Source organism: Heliangelus exortis, chromosome 11 (genome assembly GCF_036169615.1).
Source record: "Heliangelus exortis chromosome 11, bHelExo1.hap1, whole genome shotgun sequence".
Lineage (NCBI taxonomy): Eukaryota > Metazoa > Chordata > Aves > Apodiformes > Trochilidae > Heliangelus > Heliangelus exortis.
This window is the reverse complement of record NC_092432.1, coordinates 1,329,289-1,355,019: the sequence shown is the minus strand read 5'-3', so window position 1 is coordinate 1,355,019 and position 25,731 is coordinate 1,329,289. Positions and strand designations below refer to the sequence as shown.

The 25,731-nt window shown below is 42.0% G+C and overlaps 1 protein-coding gene across 5 annotated transcripts in view; it reads left to right on the top strand.

Moving 5' to 3' along the window:
- Positions 1-25,731, top strand: part of PIAS1 (protein inhibitor of activated STAT 1) — a 64,142-nt gene that overhangs the window by 11,292 nt on the left and 27,119 nt on the right. For 4 of the 5 annotated variants that reach the window (XM_071754113.1, XM_071754114.1, XM_071754117.1 and 1 more), the window contains exon 2: positions 16,611-17,055. In XM_071754113.1, the coding sequence (XP_071610214.1) occupies positions 16,611-17,055 (445 nt within the window). Of the gene's footprint in view, positions 1-13,633; positions 13,703-16,610; positions 17,056-25,731 lie in introns of those variants that run through there. The other variant, XM_071754115.1, reaches the window with a different exon arrangement.

Here is a 25,731-nt window from a genome sequence, read left to right as displayed (position 1 = left end):
TCCTCTTTCCCTCTTTCCCTCTTTCCCTCTTTCCCTCTTTCCCTCTTTCCCTCTTTCCTCTTTCCCTCTTTCCCTCTTTCCCTCTTTCCTTTCCTTCCTTTTTTTTCTCCTTCTCCAAGATGAACCCACCAAGCCCACCCTCACTTGCAGACCTGGCAGACCAAGGATTTCTGTGGTGCATCTCATGATTTCTCCTGTGCTCTCTCTGTTCCTTTCCTACTGATTTCTAGCCGTGATTTGTGTGTCTGACTGCTCCTGAGCTGAAGTTTTCAGACCTCTGTTTCTCCTGGGCCCTGGAGCTTGCTCTCCTGTGGTAAAGGTCATCCCAGAGCCCATCATTTCACACGTAAAGCCAGCCTGGCTGCTCTGCTTTTTCCCTCCAGGAATCCTTTGACACCTCTGGACGTTCAGTTGCTCAGTCACTGAGCTCCTCCAGTGATTTCTGAGTTTGCCTCCATCCTTAGCACCTCATCCCAGAGGCAGAAACTTGGTCACCCCACTGAGCCTGGGATTTCTGGGTTGTTAATGGATTGGTTGAGCTGCACAGGCCCTTGCAGAGCTCCAGGCAGGACCTGCCTCTATTGTTTGGTCTTGGAACAGCTTGAACACATTGGTCATGGGAGAACTTGGAACAGCAAGCTAAGGGTATTTTATTTTGTTATATTTTGTTTTATTTTGTTATATTTTATTTTATTTTATTATTTTATTATTTATTTTATTTTTTATTTTATTATCTTTATTTTTTATTTATTTATTTTATTTTTTAACTTATTTTATTTTATTTTTATTTTATTTTTTAACTTATATTTTTATTTTATTTTTTATTTTTGTTTATTTTTTACTTTTGTTTATTTTATTTTTATTTTTTGTTTTATTTTTACTTTATTTTTTCTTTTTCTTTTCTTTTCTTTTTCTTTTTCTTTTTCTTTTTCTTTTTCTTTTTCTTTTTCTTTTTCTTTTTCTTCTTTCTTTTTCTTTTTCTTTTTCTTTTTCTTTTCTTTTTCTTTTTTCTTTTTCTTTTTCTTTTTTCTTTTTCTTTTTCTTTTTCTTTTTCTTTTTCTTTTTCTTTTTCTTTTTCTTTTTCTTTTTCTTTTTCTTTTTCTTTTTCTTTTTCTTTTTCTTTTTCTTTTTCTTTTTCTTTTTCTTTTTCTTTTTCTTTTTCTTTTTCTTTTTCTTTTCTTTTTCCTTTTATTTTTCTTTTTCTTTTCTTTTTCTTTTTCTTTTATTTTTCTTTTCTTTTTGTTTTATTTTATTTTATTCTTTTATTTTTATTTTATTTTTTATTTTATTTTTTATTTTATTTTTATTTCATTTTTATTTTTATTTTATTTTTTATTTCATTTTTATTTTTATTTTTATTTTATTTTTTATTTTATTATTTTATTATATTTGATTTAATTTTATTTTATTTTTTATTTTATTTCATTTCATTTAAAAAAATATTATGAATGCTGTAAGAATACCCAGCTCAAACGTGCAGGCTGGATTTTCTGGTTTCCTTTGACCTCTCCTGTTCTGTTGTTTTTAAACATAGGTGGAACTCTGAGGCAGTGCCAAGCTGTTTTAAGGGGAAGCAGGGATGTGCTGAGACTTGTTCCCTACCCTCACTTAACCAGAAAAGTTTTTTTTTAAAAATGTGCCTTCATTTTTCAGAGAACATTCACAGAACCTGGTAAGGAGCACAAGCTAAATCTTATTTGATTGCACTGACTCCTTTTTTCCCAGGCCTGTGTCTGACTGATGTCTTAATGCCTCTGGTTTTTATATTTTTTCCCCAATACTGAGCTCTCCTTTGCTTTGGACACGGAGGCTGAGAAGGCTGTGAAGTCCTGAGGGTTGCAACATCCTCACCTGGAAGCAGAAGCTGAATGTTATGTAGTGAGTGTGTAAGGAGGCAAAAGGGTGAACACAGCTCACACTAAAATGCTTGGCTGAACCCAGAAAATGCTTTGTTTTCATGAGAACTTAAAGAAAAAGAAAAAAAAATATATAAAATATATAAATATATATATATATATAATTCTTTCCTTCCTTTTCCTTTTCCTTTTCCTTTTCCTTTTCCTTTTCCTTTTCCTTTTTCCTTTTCCTTTTCCTTTTCCTTTTCCTTTTCCTTTTCCTTTTCCTTTCCTTTTTCCTTTTCCTTTTCCTTTTTCCTTTTCCTTTTCCTTTTCCTTTTCCTTTTCCTTTCCTTTTCCTTTTCCTTCTCCTTCTCCTTCTCCTTCTCCTTCTCCTTCTCCTTCTCCTTCTCCTTCTCCTTCCTTCTCCCTTTTCCCTTTTCCCTTTCCCTTTTCCCTTTTCCCTTTTCCCTTTTCCCTTTTCCCTTTTGCCTTTTGCTTTTGCCTTTTGCCTTTTGCCTTTTGCCTTCCGCCTTCCCCTTCCCCTTCCCCCTTCCCCCTTCCCCCTTCCCCTTCCCCCTTCCCCTTCCCCTTCCCCCTTCCCCTTCCCCTTCCCCCTTCCCCCTTCCCCCTTCCCCCTTCCCCCTTCCCCCTTCCCCTTCCCCCTTCCCCTTCCCCCTTCCCCCTTCCCCCTTCCCCCTTCCCCCTTCCCCCTTCCCCCTTCCCCCTTCCCCCTTCCCCCTTCCCCTTCCCCCTTCCCCCTTCCCCCTTCATGTTCCCCCTTCCCCTTCCCCCCTTCCCCTTCCCCTTCCCCTTCATGTCTCCCCCTTCCCCTTCCCCCTTCCCCTTCCCCCTTCCCCCTTCCCCCTTCCCCTTCCCCCTTCCCCTTCCCCTTCCCCCTTCCCCCTTCCCCCTTCCCCCTTCCCCTCTTTCGTTTCCTATATATATAAATATATATAATTAATATATTTTATATATATAAAAAATATATAGAAGAAATATATATATATAACTTATATATAACATATATATATATATATATTTTTATATATATATATTTAATATATATATAAAATAAAATATATATTTTTTTTCCTCCATGCCTTTGGCCCATCTATGTAAAAAGGGCCAGGCAGAGTCCTAAATTCATGAACATGTGAGAGTCATTCAAATGACATTAATGAGCTGCAAAAGGCTCTCTATATGCAAATTCCTGTTCAGAGTGGGACTGGAATGAGTGTGGCAAACGAGGTGGGGCAAGAGTTTGGTCAGTCAAGATGAGAAGGAGCAGGAGGGGAGCAGCATCCTCCCCCAGTCCCACCAGTGGGGTGGGAGTTGGGGGAAAGCAGCTCAGGAAAAGGAATGGAGTGTTTGGATCTGCAGTCAGTGCTGTTTTTGGAGGTTTTAACTTTCTATCAAAGTTTTTTTTTGTTTTTTTTTAAGTGCTGTTTGTGGGGTTTACTCACCAGAGTTTTCACCTTTTCTAAATCCAAGGTGTGGCTGAAACTTGGCTTGCTGAAAACCTTCATTCCACCAAGTGGTTTCTTCCATGCAGGGCAGAGGTGATTTCTGAGTGATTGAACTCACTCTTCCTTTGAGAATCTAAAAAAAAAAAAAAAAAAATAAGATGAAGTGGTGGGGTGGGGGCTGGTGTGTCCAGCAATGAAATCTCTTCCCAGTGAGCAAACATCTCAGTTTAAGGAGAGACAAAAATCTCCCTCCTTCTCGTGCACCAGTGTGACTCAAAGAAATCTTTCTCCAGGTCTTGTCTGTTCTAGGTGTGAAATAATTGGAAAATGTTGCAGAGGGGATGGATTTGGAGCTTTCTAACTCACTGTTGGATGTTTTATCCTGGGATTGATCATGGTTCTTAAGCACTGAGTGCTTCTCTTCCAGCCTGGAGGTGACAGGGGGAAAATCCATTGTGAAAATCCCGTGTGAAAATCCATTTTTCTGGTGTGGACAACACTGAAAAGTGGGAGGATGGAGTAGCCCAAATTCTGAGGGGTGAAGTAAATGATGGGTGTAGGATCAGCTTTGTCACTGGTCCATCTTCCCTCTGATGCATCTTCTCAGCCTGTCCCTGGCTGTGTGGTGTTCTATGAAATATTGAGGGTTTTTTTTTTTAATCCTCTTTTGACTGCTGCAGAAGGGCAGGAGAGGCTGCTTCCTCTCCCATTATCCCATCATAGCAGATATTATTCTGTTTTTTATTATTTTTTTTAATTTTTACATAGTGGGAAGCAACCAGTCTTTCTCCAGGTCTTGTCTGTTTTAGGGAAATATTGCAGAGGGGATGGATTTGAGCTTTCTAACTCACTGTTGGATGTTTTATCCTGGATTGATCATGGTTCTTAAGCACTGAGTGCTTCTCTTCCAGCCTGGAGGTAACAGGGGGCAGCTGACCCGTGTGAAAATCCATTTTTCTGGTGTGGACAACACTGAAAAGTGGGAGGATGGAGTAGCCCAAATTCTGAGGGGTGAAGTAAATGATGGGTGTAGGATCAGCTTTGTCACTGGTCCATCTTCCCTCTGATGCATCTTCTCAGCCTGTCCCTGGCTGTGTGGTGTTCTATGAAATATTGAGGGTTTTTTTTTTTAATCCTCTTTTGACTGCTGCAGAAGGGCAGGAGAGGCTGCTTCCTCTCCCATTATCCCATCATAGCAGATATTATTCTGTTTTTTATTATTTTTTTTAATTTTTACATAGTGGGAAGCAACCAGTCTTTCTCCAGGTCTTGTCTGTTTTTAGGGAAATATTGCAGAGGGGATGGATTTGGAGCTTTCTAACTCACTGTTGGATGTTTTATCCTGGGATTGATCATGGTTCTTAAGCACTGAGTGCTTCTCTTCCAGCCTGGAGGTAACAGGGGGCAGCTGACCCGTGTGAAAATCCATTTTTCTGGTGTGGACAACACTGAAAAGTGGGAGGATGGAGTAGCCCAAATTCTGAGGGGTGAAGTAAATGATGGGTGTAGGATCAGCTTTGTCACTGGTCCATCTTCCCTCTGATGCATCTTCTCAGCCTGTCCCTGGCTCTGTGGTGTTCTATGTTTTTTAATCCTCTTTTGACTGCTGCAGAGGGCAGGAGAGGCTGCTTCCTCTCCTATTATTCCACCATAGCAGATATTATTCTGGTTTTTATTATTTTTTTTTATTTTTATATAGTGGGAAGCAACCAGTCGTGGTGGGTGATATGAAAAACTGAGCTTCCTGCTTTCTCTTTCTTTGTCCCCATGGCTCTTTTAGACTTTCTTCCCCAGGGTACACATCCAGGGCTTGGCACTGCTGCTTCTCTCTTTCCCAGCTACTCTGCCACTTGAAAAAAACCAGTGGGATTCTTGACAGTCTCACTGAGGCTTTACAGCCATGAGGAGCAGCCAGAGATCTCCTCCATGTCTCATTAACTTGACTGACCTGGGAGCCTGAAAACATCTTGGGGGATGGAACTAGGTTGAGTACTGAGCCAGGAAGATTTGTGAAAAAGGAGGTGAGCTTCTGACTGCCAGGATTTTCACCTGGGTTTGGAGGAGTGACATAGGAGAGTTTGGTTTTAGCCAGCTGCTGCTTTCTCATCTGTATTCACACTTAAAAATTGCTCTGTCTCAAGATGTGCTGTAAATACTAACTCTGTGTCACAATGCTGTATGTAAGAAACTAATTACATTTTAAAATGCATCTATACAGTTAGGAAGAAATGAGGCCTTGGTAGCCATATAGCTATTCTAGATAGCCAGACCTATAATTTGTGTTTCCTGTTGTGCTGTGACAGACAATAGCACTTCAGAGTTGGAAAAAAACCTGACTTTTCCTGAATTGCTGGGTGGCCACATGTGGTTCCTGTGTAGTTTTCTTGCCTTCACTCTCAATTCCAGATACCTTGTTGGGAGAGGAAATGAGCTGGGGATAGATAAGTGATTTTACAAGGTGATGTTCTGAGCTGGCTCTGTAGCCCTGGGTGTTCCTGGGGTCAGATTGCACTGACATATTCCCAGATTGATGCCCTCTCCTCCTCTCCACCTCTGCCCATTTTTCAGGATGTGTTTGGGAATTATCTGCCTGTTTGGAATGACTGGAGGACTACTTAGAAAGAAGTCTGTACTTTGGTTTCCTTATGTCAGCTCTATACATGGATTTGAAGGCTTTATGAAATAAAATATGTGCAGAATGATGAGGATTTTTAAAAAAAAATGTTTTTTTTTTCAAGGCCATACAGTATGACTGCTTGATGGAATATTTCAGCTTATTGCCATAGTGGGAACTTTTGGCTCCACTGCTTATTTCTGTAATAACTCTTAAGACTAATTGTTGGTAGGAAGAAGTTATTATTCTCAGTGGACTGGTATTAGAAGGGAATAGAGTGTTTGTCCAGGGTTTTTCATAGGCATTTGTTGTCAGCAGATATTTCATTTGAGTTCCGTTTCTCCCTTTGGAAAGAGAAATTTTTACATGATAAATTATTGAGTATTTCCCATGCCTGATGTTTTATCTGTTCTCTTAATTTTCCTGTTCATCTCCCTTCCTTCCTCCTTTCCTTCCTGGTTTTTTTTTGTGTGTTTTTTTGTTTCCTTTTTTGTTTTTTTTTTTGTACTAGATGGTATTAACTATTATTGCAGTTTTTGTTTATCCCCTTGGTTACAGATGAAAGCTCTACCCAACATTTTTGTGGGTCTTGTGAGAGGGTGGATGAACCAGGACCCTCTCCTTGGGGGACAAATCCTGCTTGAGTGATGGGGCCCAGCATCTCAAAATTCCTCTTTTTTTAGGTTGAATTCACAAGACCTGGGAACACAGCCCTGAGAATGGAACTTTGTGAGAAGGATTGCTTTGAAATGGGAAAGAAAACACTAATTCTGTCACGTGCCACTTTAAGGATTTATTTGATTTTTTTTTTTTTTTTTAAGTGAGAATTGTGAATAGATAACTCCACTTTTTAGTTTGCCTTCTCTTGGGACACTGGTAACATCTAAAGGAAATTAAATTAAATTCTGTAGTGGCTTCAGCCTGCTGCTCTGTGCTTTGCAAGTCAGAATCCAACTTTAATGTGATTAAGGACAGCTTCTTGAGATACCAAAATAATTAGTGCTGATGTGGGCATCCTAGAAAATGGGGAGGTGAGGGGGAAAAAAAAAAATAGCTGGTATTACATCCTTTGGGTGTATTTCTATCATTTCTATAATTTCATATATTCTCATTTCATGTCCTGAACTGTTACCTCCTGAGAGAAAGTAATGAAACAGCAAAAGTTTGTTTGGAGTGGTCAGCTAATTGTTCACTGAGTGATAAAATGGCTGTGGGGAACACATCCCTGGGCAGTTCTGTCACCTGCAGAAAAGAGATTTTTCCACAGGAAAACGTGGTTCTGGGAGGGCAAAACTGAATCAGCTGGTGCTGGAGTTGGCTGACACCTGTGAGAGAAACATCTGTGGTGCTGCAGAGAGTTAATAACTGGAGAACTCAGAGATGAAGGTGAAATATAAGAATTCAGGGTCCTGAAATTGCAGCAGGAGGAGGTTCTGGAAGCTGCTGGTGGGAGCCACCTCTTTATCCCTGCTGCAATGTGAGTGCATTCATGGAATTCCAGGTACATTCTTCTCCAGCTTTCCTTGGGGATGGGCTTCCAAAAGCTGCCTGTGCTCCCTGCAGGTATTTTAGATATTTAGAGAGGAACCAGAGTTTCATTCCCCAGCTTCAATGGTGGCTTCAAAGGAGTTTCATGGGTAAAGTCCCTGCCAAATCGGGGCAAATGGTTTGCCTAACATGGTTTCCAGGTTTTAAAAACATAGTTAAAATATGTATCTGTGTTTTAAAGGGATCTTGTGTTTCTGAAACGTTTTAAATTGTATCTGTTTTCCTCTTTAAAATCAGGGGGGAGTGGGAATAAATGTGTTTACAGCCTCCTGTGTGGCTGCCAGAAGCTGAGACTTCTTGTTCCTAATCTATTTATTTATTTTTTTTTAATACAAAAGGACAATCTTTCAGGCTGTTATCAAATGCTGTGTAGCTTGTTATATTTTGATTATACCGATGGAGATGTTTTTGTGTTTTTTGTTAGATTATAATAAGATGCAGTGTGTTCAGCAAGCTTTTTTTGGCCAGCTGTGTCTGGGCCTGGCTTGAGCTCCATTGGAGCTTATTGCCTAGGAATTAGCTCTTCTGTCAGCCAGTTGAAAGGCTTAGTTAAGGATAAGAATGCTCTTAATAAAAAGTAAATTTGTCTGGCAGTGACCCTCTCCCAAATAGCTGAAAATAATTGCCTCCCTTATTAGCCTTAGGTGTAAGCTGTTTGTCCTCAGAGGCACACATTGCTTTGTGTCCAGAGATTGTCTGAAGGAGGATTCCTGCAGTCCCTTGTCATGAAAATCATGCTCTGTAAAAACAATTCCCATCTGCAAGGAGAAATACACCAGGGACAATTAAGTTTGAGTGGAAAAAAAAAAAAAAAAAAAAAAAATCTCAAGTCTCCAAGAACTGAGAAGATTACTCGTGTGTCAGCAACCTTATTTAATACCTCAAGTAATATCACAGTTCACCTAGTGAATCAAATCTCTTGAGAATGGTAGAACTTTTGTTATGGATTAAGATAAAATGTGACTTACTTTAAATCCAACCCAGTTCAGATGTGACTAAAAGCTTGGCAGCTTTTCTGGAGCACTGGCTGGACACACTGTGGTTTGCAAGCTCTTATATAGATACAAAAATAAAGAATAAATCCCACAGTTCTAAAAGTTCAAGCACTGAAGTGGCCTTTTGGGTACAAGGGCACAGTGTCTTCTGCTGAATCTCTCTCCTGGAGGAAATAACCTCTAGGAAAAGTGGAAAAAAACCCCCAAAACAACCCAGAACTCAACTTTTTACACATGGGGATTATATTAAAAATTCCAAACTCTGCCTGCCTGTTGTTCCTAGCAGCCAGTTTAGGGAGGCTCGAGCCTCACTGGTTTCTTTTGCAGGATCCCTTCACCCTTCAGTGAATTTTGTTACTTCTCTCACTGTTTTCTCATCTCCAGCAAGTGACAGAAACCTCCAAGAACCTTGGTAGTGCCACTGCTGCAGGATTAGATGGAGGGCTCTGAGCTGGGGGCTGGAAGGAGAGCTCAGATTTCTTTGCGTGGAAATAATTTGAGGGCTTTTCCTTGTGCTGGTTGATCTGTGGAATTAAGAATTAAGTAGTTTTGGTGTAATTGGTTGGTTGCTACATAAACTGGGTGCAGGAGGACAGCAGGAGGAGGCTGCAGGACCTCCTGTCCCTTTAGGCTGAATTACTGCACTTTTGGGGTGATGTTTTGGGGGATTCCTGGTGTCAGCAGGGGCTTGAATCTCATCTTCAGCACTTGGGTAGGTTGGGTGGGTGTTTCAAGGGTCAGAATATTTTTCTTAGCAGGTAGACAACCAGATGATTTTCAGGGAAAGAGATTGTTTGAGAGTAAAGGACACCTGGTGACTTCAGCTTTAGAGTGGACTTTTTCTGCCAGCATGGTGAGAAATATGTTGGCTGGTGAAAATAATGAGTTTGGCCTCAAAAAAGTTCACATCTGGGGGGCAGGCCAGGCCAGGCTGGTTTGGGCATTTGCAATATGTGCACATCATTTTGGGGATGCATTTTAATGGATGAAAATTGATTTTTATTCCCAGCTAGACAGAGGCCTGGGTTTGCTCATGGAATCCCAACACACTCATGTTCTGTGTTAAGAGAGAGTTTCTTTGAGCCAAAAAAACCTCCTTGTGTGTGTTCCAAAAGGCAAATTATGTTTGTACCTTTCTTTTAGTGCTGCCCTGCTTGCTAAATTTTGGCCTCCCCACTCCAGGAGACAGCTGAGTTTTTCATTGGGAAACCCAACCTCCTCTCTAAAGGTTGTGGGATGGTGCAGATTGATGCCTGTTCTCTGCCTTTGCCTCCCTTCCACTTTGAATTATGATTATTAATTATGATCCCTCCAACCTTTGAGTGGTTTGGTTGCCTTAGACAAATGCAGGAAGTTACAGCCTGTCATCGAGGTGCTTGAGCTTCCAGGAGTTGCTTGTTTCACTCCCTCTTGAAGATTTTCAGTAGACTGGTTTCAATTTATTTTATTTTATTTTATTTTTTTAATAGTTTAGCCTTGATAGTTTCCTTCTGTGGGTTTGGCAGATAGAATTTAAGACTGGGGAATGTGCTTTCAGAAAAGGGGGGAATATTTTTTGACCTTGCCATTTTTACCAATCTGAAATGTCTGAAAATCCAAGGGTTTAGTTTGGGAGCTGTGGAGAGCTCCTGGAGCCCAGGTACAGCTTTCTTCTCCAGAAGATTTATATCAGGGGTTAAAGAAGCTGCTCATAGCATGCAGGAACTCTCCTGTATTTTTACAGCTGGGTGTTGGAGGCATACTGAGATTAATTCCAAACCATTTCCATACTAATCTAATGCTTCCTGGTTGCTTTTCTTAGGAAAAAAAAACCCAAAAAACAAAAAACACACCAAAATTTACACAGATTTTGTTTGGGGTTTGTTTTTTATTTTTTTATACTGTCTTCTGGACGTGCATTATAGGGTATTTTGAGCAATACTTTGCTTGTTTGCCCTCTTCCATAATAATGATTCTTAATACCAGGGATAATAATTAAGTTGTTGCTAATCACAGTTTCTAAAAAAGAAATTTATTGATGCTCTCTTAAATTGCTGATTAAAAATGGGTGAATTCCACTTGGTATCCATTTTCTCTTTCTTTCTCCTTTTTTTTTAAACTTTTTCCCATCTTTTGACTAGTGTTTCAGGTGATTTTATTTCCTTTTTTTTTCCTCCTGTAGTTGTGATGTTAATGGTTAGAGAATTGGGGAGGATATTGTGTATAGCTTTAGGCACAAAATGTGGTGTGGTACTTAGCCAAATGCTTCTTGTTGGGCTGGCAAATCTTTTAAATGTCTTTTGGAGCTTATTCACAACTTCTAGTTGCCATAAACATCCAGAAATAACTTGTTAAATTCTGCAGATAGGTCCCAGGATTACTGGAGGTGTAGAAATACCCCTTTCATCAGATTGCTGGGACTGTTAATGCTGCTGCTGATGGATGAGGATGCTGCTTTTAAGACAGTATCTTGTGGTGCTGGTATTTGTGATAAATTTTCAATATTGTCCCTCATGCTTTCCTATGGGCACTGCTTAATTTATTAAAAAAAAATAAAAATAAAAATAAAAATTACTGACTATTGCCTGGCTTCTGACTCTCAGGCAAGTCCCACCCTTCAAAAAATAGGGAAAAAAAGGTGAAGGCTCCCTGTCTGTGGTGTTGGATCACAGCAGATATCTTGTATCTGATCCTTTCTTGAGCAGCAGGACTCAGAGCTCACCTTCCAGCATTTCAAACCTGTGTTTTAATCCTCATCTCTTTTCCAGTCTAGAAATGTTGTTCTCTGCCTGAATCCTCCTGTCTGTTCAGCTTGGCTTCTCTGAATCCTCTGCCAGTGAGAGCAGCCACCCAGGGTTAGCAAAGGGATTTCTTCTCCAGAGGCACTCACACTTAAATTTTATTTCTTTTAATTCCAACCTTCATAGATGAGTGAGAAAATGCCCAGTTCTTGAAAGCCATTTTTTCTCCTCTGACCTCTTAACCTGTGCTGACCATTGGGCTTCTCTGGCCTGGCCTGGGCATCTTTCCCTGGTGGGTGGGAAGACTGGGTTTGTGTGGAAAAACATTCCTGGAAAATAAAGATAAATCTCAGCTGTTTTCTTTGCAGAGAGAAATCCAAGTGAATGACTCTTAGCTCTGGCTGCTCTCTTAGAAGGTTCCTGGTAAAGTATTTACTCTGCATGCCTAAACAGCATGGCATGGAGACTTTTCTCCAGCCAGATGTGCTTTTTTATTGAGGGAACTTAGGGAGTCTGGAGCTACAAAATGTTCATTGAGATGGCAGCCTCTTCGTTTTTTTATTTAATAGTCCTTTTGTGGATGGCTTGGAGAAAACCCTGCTTCCTCCTTACCTCTCAAGTGTCTGGATGCAGTTTTTGGTTTGGGGGATTTAACACAATTTTTGGATCTGTAAGCTTTGAAAAGTTTTTTGGAAGAGCTGGAGGCACAACATCCTTTCCAGTTGAGAGGAGTAGGAGAATATTGGAGAGAAATAGGTGAATAATGTGGGATGCTGCCCGTGGATTCCTTTTCCATCCACCCCCAAATTATTTCCTTCCAAACCTAACTGAAGTAGGTGTGGAGCAGGAAATAATCCTGGTTTCCAGGTGAGTTGCTTGAGAATGGTTCCTCAACAAATGGGGGCTGGGACTGCAGCAAATGGTTGGTGGGGTTCACCCAGGAGAAAAGCAGCACGGGTTTGGAACCAAGCAGCTGGGAGGGGGGAAAACAACCTGATTTCTTGGCTTCCATGGGCCTCCTGCCTGACACATCCAAGGAGGTGACTTGTTGAAGTCACTGAAATATCCTGTGCTGAACGGGGCTGCCTCAAAATGGCGGCCGTGGTGTCCCCCAGGGATCAGTGTTGGGCCCAGTGCTGTTTAATCTCTTTATTGATGATTTAGATGAGGGGATTGAGTCCATCATCAGCAAATTTGCAGATGACACCAAGCTGGGGGGGAGTGTGGATCAGCTGGAAGGCAGGAGGGCTCTGCAGAGAGACCTGGACAGACTGGAGAGTTGGGCTGATCCCAAGGGGATGAGGTTCAACACAAGAACCCCCTGGGGAGCTCCAGGCTGGGCACAGAGTGGCAGAAAGGGAGCTGGGAGTCTGGATTGCCAGGAAGCTGAAGAGGAGGCAGCAGTGTGCCCAGGTGGCCAAGAAGGCCAATGGCATCCTGGGCTGGCTCAGGAAGAGCGTGGCCAGCAGGTCCAGGGAAGGGATTCTGCCCCTGTGCTCAGCCCTGGGGAGGCCACAGCTTGAGTCCTGTGTCCAGTTCTGGGCCCCTGAGCTCAGGAAGGAGATTGAGGTGCTGGAGCAGGTCCAGAGACGAGCAAGGAGGCTGGGAAGGGATCCAGCAGAATTCCTGGGAGGAAGGGCTGAGGGAGCTGGGGGTGTTGAGGCTGGAGAAGAGGAGGCTCAGGGGAGACCTCATCACTCTCTCCAACTCCCTGAAAGGAGGTTGGAGCCAGGGGGGGGTTGGGCTCTTTTCCCAGGCAACTCTCAGCAAGACAAGAGGGCACAAGAGGTCTCAAGTTGTGCCAGGGGAGGTTTAGGTTGGACATGAGAAAGAATTTCTTTCTGGAGAGGGTGATCAGGCATTGGAATGGGCTGCCCAGGGAAGGGGTGGATTCTCCATCCCTGGAGATATTTCAAAAGAGCCTGGATGTGGCACTCAGTGCCATGGGCTGGGAACCACGGGGGGAGTGGAGCAAGGCTTGGACTTGGGGATCTCTGAGGTCCCTTCCAACCCAGCCAATTCCATGATTCTATGATTCTATGATATCCTGGTGGCTTGGGGCAGGATGGGGCTGTGGCCACAGGGCTTGGGGTGAGGGGAGCCAGGCAATCCCCATGACTAAGGCAGCTTTAGGAGAGGAACACGTGTGTGTGTTGTGGAGCAGGAAATGTCAGATCATCTTAGGATGGTTTAGGTGGGAAGGGACCTTATCTATAAACAGCCATCTCCAGGTGTATGTTTGCAGATGAGTTTCCTCCTGAACTCTGCCAAGGTGTTTACAGTGAGTCAGAAATTCCCCACTAACCTGAAAGAACTTGGTGCTCTTTCATTTTACTCTGAACAACTTCCCTGCTGTCCTCACCCTCTCTCAGAATTTTAGATGTTGCTTAGATCTGACAGGTGACAAAGTGTGCAACATGGAATCATGGAACATCTTAGAGCCCTGGAATGTCACCAGGACACCTTGTGGGACTGGGATGTGTCTGCCCATGGCTTCCTGGGTTTCTTACACTCAAGTTAGGCAAGTGGCAAGTAGCTCAACCTTTTTATGGCTAAATAACATCAATTTCTTCTGCAGTTGGGTGATGTTTGTAGGAATGTGTACATAACACCTAGGGCTGTGCAGTTGTGGCTCACAAGGGACCCTTCTGCCTGTCCTTGGTAGCTGTGAGTGTCCTTTTATTTTTATTTGGTTGAGGGTTTGGTGTAACTTTGTTTTGTGTTAAGAAAGGAAAATCCAAACATTTTTCCAGTTCTGATAACGAGCCAGAGGTAAGGGCACTTATTTCCTTTGTGGATTTTTGCTGTTGTTGGGAGACAGACTCTTTGTGATGGGTTTTGTAGCTTGCTGTACTGCTGGGAGGGATCTTTTTACTACTGCAGGTAACAAAAAAAAAAAAAAAAAGAAAAGACAACACAGGAGTTCCTGAAGCAAAATCCTGTGTCTTTGCCCTTCAGCTTTGCTGCTATACCTGAGCCAGCAAGGGGCTTGAATTGTGATGAGGAAAAAAACATTATCAGTTGCAGCTTTTTCTTGTGTTTTTCATGTATTTTTGTGTGTATTTACTTTGTTTATTTGAGAACACTTGGTTTGTTTCTCTGCTGTCATTTTTTTTAAGGCATTGCCTCTTTTTATTTGAGAAATAAAAGTTTATCGATTATTGCTTTTTTTTTTTTTTTTTTTTTTTTCCATGACTGTGTTTTTAATCAATGTATTGGTTGGTGCCCACAAATAGAAAGGAATTCCTTCCTTTTTAAGGAATGCTTTGGGGTGGGGAAGATCTGGGGAATTTTATTTGTTTTGATTTGTGAGTCTGGCTACACCATAGACCCTGCTTGCTATATATTTATTTCTAACTTGCCTATACCTTAAAAAAAAAAGGAAAATATCCAACATTTAGCAGGAACCTCTAACTGAATTACTCCTTAATCCTCTGTGCTTTTTGCAAGCTAGGCCTGGGAGTTTATTACAAACCAAGAAAAGAGTGAAGCTGTGAAAGGTTCTGGCTGCTCAGGAAGTGACTTTTAATGGTGACAGTAGCAGCCACGAACCCCTTGAGCTGTAACTACTCATTCTGTTGAAGAAATGTTTGTAAAGCATTATAAATAGTGTTTTTCCATGTTCAAATCTTCTTGTTTCACTTGCTTTTCAGCTGTCAACACTTCAGAATGGAACTGAAATGCTGCATTCTTTTAAGACATCTCTGTTTCTTATACAAAACCCCGTCCCCCCCCCCCCCCCCCCCCCCCCCCCCCCCCCCCCCCCCCCCCCCCCCCCCCCCCCCCCCCCCCCCCGTACCCATCTAAAATTCCATACATAGTAGGTTTTTCACAGAAAAAAATAAATAAATATAAAAGCCAGAAAACTCCTGTTGTACCTGAGGTTTTTGTGGCAGTCTGAAGTGAGGTTTGTCTTCGGATCTGCAGTCAGGTTATTTGGCTCTGTTGGGGTGGTTCAGCAGAGCAGAAATTTTATGGCAAATTTAGTTAAGTCTGTCTGGGTGCACACCTCATTAAATACATGAATAATCTAATTTAGGGCTCTTAGATTATTTCAGTGTAGGGAAATACTGCAATACTGGGGACACCTGGGCATTGAAGATCTTTTGCTGGAGGTGTGAAGTGATAGGAGTTTTGGGCTGATTTTCTGAAGCTTGGGGATAGCATCCTTCCTAATGTTAGCACTTCAGATTTAAGAATTAATGTGAAAAGAACTCAAGTAATGTTATTCTTTCTGAATACCTCACACACTTGAGGAACTAGAGAGGAGGAGAGCATTTGTTCTCTGTTTTAAAAGGTTGGTTTGACTCTTTTGCATAGTGTTTTCTCAGTTCCTGAAGAAGTGAAACAGTTTGCAAGTCTGACCAGTTTGATTCATTAGGCTATGCTGGGAGGCAGAAAAGCCTGTGGAAATGAAGATGCTAATTAATAGAAGGCAAAGCCCAACTCTCCTATCTAAACCAGAACACGCAGCTCTGATGTGAGAAGGAAGGAAATTGAGTTGGAAGAAGTTTCCTTGAACTCTGCAATGGTTCTGTGGAGTTCAGCACAACTTGGGTTACCATTTTTCCCCTTTCTTTTTAACACTGATGATTTCTCTCCTTTCCTTTGAACCTGTGGGGATTGGTTATTCTGCATGGCAAGAGCTGAGGGAGGGACTTGAAAGTGTAGTAGTGTTCCCGAGTTAAGGACTGGCACAGTTTTTAAGTTAATTAGTTACTTTTACAAACTTCACTTCAGACCAGCAGCTTTTTCTCCCTGCTTTTTTTCCTCCTCTCCTTCTCCTCCTCTCCTTCTCCTCCTCTCCTTCTCCTCCTCTCCTTCTCCTCCTCTCCTTCTCCTCCTCTCCTTCTCCTCCTCTCCTTCTCCTCCTCTCCTTCTCCTCCTCTCCTTCTCCTCCTCTCCTTCTCCTCCTCTCCTTCTCCTCCTCTCCTTCTCCTCCTCTCCTCCTCCTCCTCTCCTTCTCCTCCTCCTCCTCTCCTTCTCCTTCTCCTCTTCTCCTTCTCCTCTTCTCCTTCTCCTTCTCCTCCTCTCCTTCTCCTCCTCTCCTTCTCCTCCTCTCCTTCTCCTCCTCTGCTTCTCCTCCTCTCCTCCTCTCCTTCTCCTCCTCTCCTTCTCCTCCTCCTCCTCCTCTCCTTCTCCTCCTCTCCTTCTCCTTCCTTTTTTTCCCACCACTGTCCTGAATTGTGGTTGGCAAATGAAAACCTCTTTAAAATTGCTCATTACAGGTTTCTGAAGTAGATAAATGTTTATGAACAAGCCCTGTTTACATGATACCTCGGGTAATCAGCGGAGAGCAGAGCAGCAGCGGTGTGCCTTTAAAATCTCTATGCTTAATGGGATCAGGCCACACATTGGGGTGTCAGTGTTGAAGATGATGTAACTTGCATACTAATTTTTGGTTTGTTTGGTTTTGTTTGTCTTTCAAGCAAATGGTTATGAGCCTTCGAGTTTCTGAGCTGCAAGTTCTTCTGGGCTACGCGGGGAGGAACAAGCACGGCCGAAAACACGAACTCCTGACAAAAGCACTGCATTTGCTAAAGGCTGGCTGCAGTCCTGCTGTGCAAATGAAAATCAAAGAACTCTATAGGAGAAGGTTCCCTCAGAAAATCATGACACCTGCAGACTTATCAATCCCCAGTGTACACTCGAGCTCCATGCCAGCAGCTTTGTCTCCCTCAACCATTCCACAGCTCGGGTATGATGGCCACCCTGCCACCTCACCATTGCTTCCCGTTTCTCTTCTGGGACCTAAACATGAACTGGAACTCCCCCATCTCACATCTGCTCTCCACCCTGTCCATCCTGACATAAAACTTCAGAAATTACCTTTTTATGACTTGTTGGATGAGCTGATAAAACCTACCAGCTTAGGTAAGGTTGCAAATGTTATCGTGTTTGAAGCCTTTCTTGGTTTTGTTGGGTTTAAAAAGCTATGGATGGATTCAGCTTGCTAATGCAGGAACTGGTTAAATATTGCATCACACCAGTGTTTAGAGAATTGCTATTTTTGGTTACTTTTGGAACAGATTGTTCTACATGGAGAGACATCTTACGTAACACTCATTAGTTGCTTTAGCTGAGCCACTAAATATGGTTCAAAGATCCCTTATATTCAAGGGGTGAGTTTGACAAGAAACAAACTAAGCCTTTCAAAAAGGAAGAAAAAAAAGCCCTGTCTGCTTTCAGTAGTTCTTACGGAATTAAATTGTCCCTTCCAAACCATTCTGTGATTTTAAAAAAACAAAACAAAGCAACAAATGTACCCCCAGATCCATCATGCCCACAAAATCTCATCTGTGCTGACAAGGAAAACCAGGCTGGATGGTTTTGTGGTCCATTGCAGCCTGGATGGCTGAGTTTAGGAAGACTTGTCTTTTTTTTTTTTTTTTTTTTATTACTATTATTTTTTTCTTTTACAGTCTGTGGCTGATTTCCTTCTGAGAATAATCTGATGCTTACAGAGCCTTATATAACAATGTGTGATTTTTCTGGCTCCGACTCCATGTAGCACTTAACAGCATGGTTAACTTTTAATGCTCTTAAATACTGCTTAAATACAATAGTCCTGTTGATTTCTGGAGGGGCTGCTTATGTGTTGGAACCTTCTGCTGCCTTGAAACCTTGGAAAAGATTGAGAATAAGCTGCTAGGGGGAGGAGATTGCTGAGCGTGGATGCAGGGAGGTGGTGGATGAGTGAAAAAAACAAAAGTCTTTTGTGGAAGAGACCCCTTGTAAGTAAAAATGAGCAGGTACTTCCCATTAACAGGCTGGACAGCTACAGGAGTAGTAGGAGAGCTGATCCATGAGGGGTGATGGTGGTCTGCAGGTTTATTTCTCAAGTTGCACAGTTGTTTGCATGTTTTTTGCTTTAACTTTTACAACTGAAACGTTGAGGGGAAAACACTGCTTTTGATCATCTCAGCTTCTGGCTCAGATATTCTTTTAAGAGGTGTACTGTAGCTGCTTAGCTTTAATCTAAACCCTAATTGATTAATAAGCATTTCAGGCAGTGCTGGTGGTACAGGATAATTAGGTGCTTGGTATGTATCTCATCACTTTTACATGATAAATACTTAAAAATAATGCTATAATTTCAGTAAGACATTCCAATGCAGGAATTCTGGCATTCATTTATTCCTAGAGGTGGTATGAACACTTTGCTGTCAGTTCCCTGTCTGACAGACCAGCTCCTAGTGAAGAGATCATAATTCACACTCTGTCATGTCTTATTGCTTGAAGAGTTTATGTACAGTAGGATTTATTTTTTTTTTCCACTTTGTTGGACTCCTGTGTGTCAGGGTAAAAAAAATGGAAGTGGATATCCATCCAGATACCTTTTTAAGCCATCTCTGTCCTTTCAGTTAACTTAAGGATACATTTGGGGGTTTTGTTTTGCATGGGAATCCTGTCTGCAAATGTCTTTGTCTGTCTGAAGCAACATTACCAAAAAGCTTTTTTTTCTTGTGATTTCTGGGGGAAGGGAGAGCTGCAGTGTCCATGCATAGGAGAAATGATTGGTTGTTTCCTTTTGTAGTGGAAAGCAGTGTTGCTGCAGGTTGTAAAATAGCTAACTATAAATGTCATGAAGGTATTTCAGAGTAATAAATGTATATCTGGGAATGAAAAAAAAACTATTGGACTAATAACCAGTGATCTGCAGCTTTTTATGTACTTTCAAACCAACTTGGAGCAATTGTGAGTGCAGCTCAGCAGTTTTAAATAAAAGTGGGGCTCAGACTTGTATTAATTTTCTCCATTTCTGCAGTTACTGATACTCTTAACTAAAACCAGGCTTGAACGATTTGTTGAATATTTGCTCCAAATGGTTTGGGCATCCTTCTCACTGCTGCAAACAATGTGGGTTTCCTCAAATGTCAAATTTCTAAGTTCCCTGGCTTTGTTTTCAAACGGCAGATGCATTTTACAAACACTCAGAACTTTTCCTTGGCTTTTGGCCAGGGTTTCAGCATCTCCTGCTTGCTTTTTCCCATCAGATTCCTCGTGGGGTAGGGATAAGAAACTTTTAATGTGCTCTCTTTCCCTCCACCACAAGGATGAACTGGTGACCTGATGTGGGCTTGTGAAAAATCATCTCCCTGCTTAAAGTGGAACCTACTTTAGTAGGAAAAAGTCTGTGTGTGAGGGAGAATGAGTTCAATCTCCACGGATTTGGGGATCTTTAGGTTCTTCTGCTAGGAAACCTTATGTAAAAGTGGAGCAGAGCACAACAGCCTGGGGTGTGCTCCTTCCCAGTCTTCTCCAAGTCAAGCTGGAATTGCTTGGAAGGTTTACTGCAGTAGTCTCCTGTCCCATCAAGACATGATTATTAATTGGAAAAACAATAATTTGACAAAGCCTCAGGGAAGGGAGTTGCACAGCAGGGCACTTGAACATGCATTCTGTACCCAAATATTTTATGTAGGTGGGTAGCACACAGGCTAATGTGAATAACAGATAAGGAAATTAAATTTGCTAACCATTTTTTTTTTTTAATGTCAAGAACAAAAGGAGGAAATGGATGCTACCTTCTTACACTTGCTTCCTCAAAATCCAGCTCTGAACCAGGATAAAAATCACCATGCTGGCTGCTCACTGGGCCAGGGAGAAGTGCAGTGCTTTGTCCATCCCCCCAAGAGCTACTGAGGAGCTTTACTTGAGCATGGCTAAGGTTAGAAGGCTGCTGGCTACCTTTGGTGTGTGGTTTTTTTGTTGTTTTATCTTCTCTGGTTCCCAGCAGCCCATGTGCAGTGAGTCAACTTGCCTGGTGAGTTGAACTTGCACACTCAGCCTCTGCTCCCTCAACCTGCTGGGGTTTGAAGAGCTGAAAATAGCAGGTGGGACACTTCTGCTGTTCTTCTGCTCAGGTTGCAGAATCTCTTGAATCCTCCCAAGTGTTTTAAACTTTCCTGCTTGGCTCTTTCAGAGCTAATAGTGACAATTACAGCAGCACTGTCAGGGAACGACAGCATTTTCTTTACTCCCAAGACAACTGTCAGTGGGCTTGTTTATCTGAGCCAGAGAAATATCTGTCCATGTTCAGTGGAGCTGTGGAATCTGATCCATATTTTATTAGTCATCCTCACTGCAAAATTGAGAAAGCATCTCTCTTGGATTTCGGTTTTTTTTGTTTTTTTTTTTTTTTCTTGTGTGGAAGCCAATTAGGAATGCTCAGAAAATGGATGGTGGTGGCTGAATCTCTACACCCAGCTCTTAGAGTGCCAGGGAGAATTCTGAGTGCCCTGCCCCATGGTTAACCACCATTTGATGTGATTATATGACTGGAGGGGGGTTTGGAGGCAAAGCCATCCCAGTTTGGCCCTGATGGAATGTAGGGAAGTGACCTTATTGTTGTGATTTCTCTGATTGTTTTTTTTTTTTAATTGGAACTCCTTTAAACAGGAGGATTTGGGTTGCTTTTGTCTCAAGTGAAGCTGCAGCTTTCACTTTATTTTTCCCTGTTTTCACCCCCCAGTGCACAGGCTCTGCTAACTGGTTGGTTTTTAAGCCAGTTTTCTAAAAGCAACTTCTGCCACACAGATAAGATCTCTTTTGTGTGGGGAAGTGTGTTTACTATGAGATGAGTAATGAGTACCAGAATTCTGCCAGATTACTATGGAAGGGACAGGAGATAGTTAAAAAACATTTAAAAGGTACTTCTTCTTACAGCATATGTCATTCCTAATTGCTTTAGCTGTGTAGTTGTTCCAAAAAACATTTTAACTAGATTAGAGCTCTTTACTTACCTGGTAGGGGAAATTACCCTTTTCTTCTTGATTTAAAGGATTAAAGGTGCTGTGGGCTCTGCTACTCTTTTAAAAGCTGTGCTTATGCTGGATGGATGATCACCCTGCAGTTTGTTTGCTGTACTTCAGGTTTGAGTACTGTGGATTTCTGTAAAAATCAATATTTTTACCTATTTACCCTCCCTGGAAGGAGAGACAAACATCAGGATTTTTTGGGGAGTCAGTGGGACACACAGAAAGCACCCTGTGCTGCCTCCCAAACACCAGATCATTGCTCCAGTGGGTAAAAGGAGCTGCCAGTGGCTCTAGAAGCTTGTCTTGATTTTTTTTTTTTTTTTTTGGGCTTAATTTAATTTTTTAATCTGTGAACTCTAATAACAGGGTTTCTCCAATAATCAGAAGTTCACCCTGGTGCCTGCCCTTGGGAACTGTGTGGTTACTGAGCAGTGTTGGTGCTTTTGATTTGCCTTTACCTTGAAATTTTCTTTTTGACCGTGGTTACTCATGGTTTGATCATAGTTACTTGGACATGTTCTTGTAGAGAAACCTTGCAAGTGCTCTGCCTACAATCTTTAGGGTGGCTGCAATTCAGGGTACACATGTTCAACAATGAAGCAGCTCAGTGCTCTCAAAAATCTAGGTTGGATACTTTAAAAAGGTTTTGTTTGGCAAGTGTTTCTCCTTTTCATGTAGCAGCAAGCTGATCTTTTGCTTGGTGCAATCAGGATCATGGTTTATATGAAAGTCACGATTTTACTGTCCTCTCTGTTTGTTATTTTTTTTGTTTTTTTTAATGTTCTTTGTGGGAGGAAGTTCAACCAAACACTCTATGCTCAGCTCAGGTTTGAGCTTTCTGACTTGTGGCTCTGCAGCTTTTAATTGTGCAAGAAGCAGCTGAAATATCAGCTCTGTCTGCTCCATGTGCTGGAGCTGAGTTAGAACTGCAGTGCACTGAAATTTCCTTTTTTTTTTTTTTTTTGGCTTCAACTTGCATGTGGTGTGCCTCAAGTTTATGTATTGAGAATCTTTCCATACTCTAGAGTCTGTTTCTTTGAAGTCTGAAGACTTAAAACCAACTGCATAGCTCTTGTGCTCTGAAGACTTGAATTTATTAGGCTCACTTTCTCCTCGGGTAGAACTGAGATCACCCAAATTCCAGGACCTTCCAGAACTTTTTCACATGGTGCTGCTCTGATGGGAATGGATCTAGAAAGCCTCTTGGCCTCCCAAGACCAAACCAGGATATTTTTTAGGTGACTGATCATTTGATAAGCAGTTGTGCTCAGTGATCCTCATGAGTCCCTTCCAACTCAGGATATTCTATGGTTTTAATTAAAGCTTTTAGTAGAAGGAATTATGGCAAACCACGTGGCTGAGTCAGAGCATGTGAGTAATCCATTAATAATCAGTGAACCAATCTAAGCCTGGAGAGTTCTCCCTGTTCAGTGTTTGGAGAGCTTGAGGCTGAGAAGTGGTGCTCAGGTGTCACGAGAGAGGAAGCTCTGCTGTTGGAATCTATTTTTTAAGCTTTCCCCTTGCAACCAAGATGCTGAAGTCACTTGGAAGTTGCTGAAAATGCTGCTGGGACTCAGAAGTTTTCAGTAGCTTGGAATCTTTTAGAAATACTTTCATCTCCCCTTCATGATGGTTTCTAGAAAATGATGGTCCAGGTTATGTTAATCCTGGTAGGGAGCTTCCTAGGGACTCTGATTAAACATGAACATTAAACTTAATTTTTTTGCCTTTTCTGTTAGGCTTACAAAATTTTATACTTTCTTGGGGGGAGTAGAAATGCACCAGAAGCAGGACACCCCAAATAGGGATTTCTAGCACTGCTCATCTGAGGTGCTGAACTGCTGTCAGTGCTTTTGGGGAGAGAAGCTACAATTTTCATGCCTGGATGGCAGCAGTTGAGTTCTGGGACATTTTTTGAGGTGTCTCAAGAAATTAAGTGACCTGAGATGGAGATGGGTAGAGGGGCAGTGGGGAGAGGAGGGTTGGGGTTGGTGGGGTTGGAGGTTTATTGAGAGCACAGAGTTGTGGCACTGAAGGTTGATTTGAAGTTGTCCCTGTAGGAAAACTTCAGCCAGTGGATCCTCAGAAATCTGCTTTGCTCAGAGGTGCTCTAATACTGATTAAAAAAAAAAACAACTAATCAAATATCTGTCCAATTGCACAGTTTCCAGCTGATCTGTCCTGTTTATACAGCACATCATAGAAAGTTGTAAAATACATAATATTTATGAATTAAATGTGGCCCTTGGAGTCTTTCCAGGCTGTTTTCATAAACATATTTAGGCACAATTTCAAATCAGATCCTTCACATCTCTCCTCCCTGCCTTTCCCACCCCCAGTGCAGCTCTGCCTCTTCCTTCTGGATATTAACTGTTAAAAGCTTCACTTGAACAGAATCTAAAAATTATCTGCAGCAGACTGACCAGAACCTGAGTTCAGTTTTTCATCTCTTTTAAGCTGAAGAAGGTGACACTGTCACTTGGCAGGAATGCCACATGTTTGTGTGCCTGGTGCAGTTGTAACCTGTGGAAGTGGCTTAAGAGCTGGTCAGCCAGCAGGGAAAGATTGATTTGTCTGTGTATTAAAATGCTTCCCTTTGGGTATTTTTGAAGTTAAGTATGTGATAATTGATTGAAGTGAAAAAAATGGCCAAGGTGTCACAGGGAATGAGGGAGAGAAAGGAGAAGCTGGGATTTCTCCATGCTGGCCTGAGCTTGGGGCTTGTGCTGGGCACCTTGTGCTCCTGCTTTCAAGTGTCTGTCCCACAGCTGGTCATAGAATCATGGAATTATTGGAAAAGGTTGGAAAAGACCTCCAGGATCAAGTCCAGTTGTCAGCTCAGCACCACCAGCCAGCTAAACCATGCCTCAAGTGCTGCATCCATACTTTTTTTAACACCTCCAGGCTGTTGCAATGCCTGACCACTTGGTTTTTCCTAATATCCAAGCTGAACTTTCCCTGGTGCAACTTGAGTCCATATCCTCTCATCCTGTCACTAGTTACCTGGGAGAAGAGACCAACCCCCACTTCCCTACACCCTCTTTTCAGGTGGGGAGTTGGTTAAAAGGTGGGGAGTTGGTTGAAAGGTGGGGAGTTGGTTAAAAGGTGGGGAGTTGGTTGAAAGGTGGGGAGTTGGTTAAAAGGTGGGGAGTTGGTGAAAAGGTGGGGAGTTGGTGAAAAGGTGGGGAGTTGGTTAAAAGGTGGGGAGTTGGTTGAAAGGTGGGGAGTTGGTTAAAAGCTGGGGAGTTGGTTAAAGGGTGGGGAGTTGGTTAAAAGGTGGGGAGTTGGTTAAAAGGTGGGGAGTTGGTTAAAGGGTGAGTAGTTGGTTAAAAGATGGGGAGTTGGTTAAAAGGTGGGGAGTTGGTTAAAAGGTGGGGAGTTGGTTAAAAGGTGGGGAGTTGGTTAAAAGGTGGGGAGTTGGTTAAAAGGTGGGGAGTTGGTTAAAGGGTGAGTAGTTGGTTAAAAGATGGGGAGTTGGTTAAAAGGTGGGGAGTTGGTGAAAAGATGGGGAGTTGGTTAAAAGATGGGGAGTTGGTTAAGGTGCTGCTGGCTGCTGGCAGGAGCTTGGTGCCAGGAGTTTGTGGTTGACAGAAAGGAAATGTTTGTGTAGAAACATTTGTGTTACCCTGGAACTTGATCAATTGTGGTGGTTTGAGGAGGGCTCCTGGTGCATCCTGTGATGCTGCAGATCCCCCATTCAGGTGTAGCCTCTCATCATCTCCTCTTTGGTTTGGTTTTCTCCAGCTTCTGGAGAGCTGCTGCAATGCACAGGCATTTAATCTCCCCTCCAAAGCAGGTGTAGGAATGAAACTCCTTCAGGATTGAGAAAAAAAGGCTTTGGTGGGAGCTGTGTGGATGTAGAATCATGTTGAGGATTTCCTGGCTTCTGCTGCAGTTGAACATAATTCAGAGCTTGTCTGAATTTTGTTTTTTTAAAAAGGTAAATGATTTCTGTGCCTTAATCTAAATGCTGTAATTTTGGTTTAGCTTGGAGGCAGTGAATTAAATTTTCAGCAGTGCTACTTGAAAGAGGATTGAACATCAATTGATAGGATGCCTTCTGTTGTTTAAAAGAAAAAAGCAAAATGCTGCAACAAAATGAGGTATCTCACCTGTCTGGGGGAGATGAGCAGGAATTATTTATGTGTTGGGTTGACAACTTGTACAATGTTTAGGGTTTTGTGGCTAATATTTTGACAAATGTAACTGATCAAAATGCTGTGCTGTATTAGGTTTGTGAATAACCAATTAGATGGCTCTTGTTTCTCTTCCAGCATTTAGCATCAATTTCCTAAGAGTGTTGATACCCTTGCTTAACATAACTAATTTTACCTTTGCAAATAAACATTGATATTAATTGGAAAACCTTGGGAAGTGGCCAGCCCAGTGGCCTGAATTTAGGTAATTACTGCATAAAGTGCAAGCTTAATTTTAGTCCAAGTATCCTTCTGTATTAGAAGGAAATATATTTCCCTTCACTGCTTAATAAGCTGCATTTGGTGATGATAGATGGGAAAGATTAACCTTAATATATCAGTCTGAGAGCTGCAGTCACATCAGGAGGCATCAGCACCTCAGTGATGGGGCAACATAAGATTCATTAAAGATTTGAAGGGATCTCTTCTTGAATGGAAATTCAGAGACAAGCTTTTTCCTCAAGACAGCAAGAGGTATTTTACTGCAGAAAGATTGTGTGGCTATTTTTAGCTGTGGGTACTGGTGAGGTGGAACAGAATATTTTTAGAGCTGGAGAAAATGCAGCCACTCAAGCTGGGTTCTTTTTTCCACT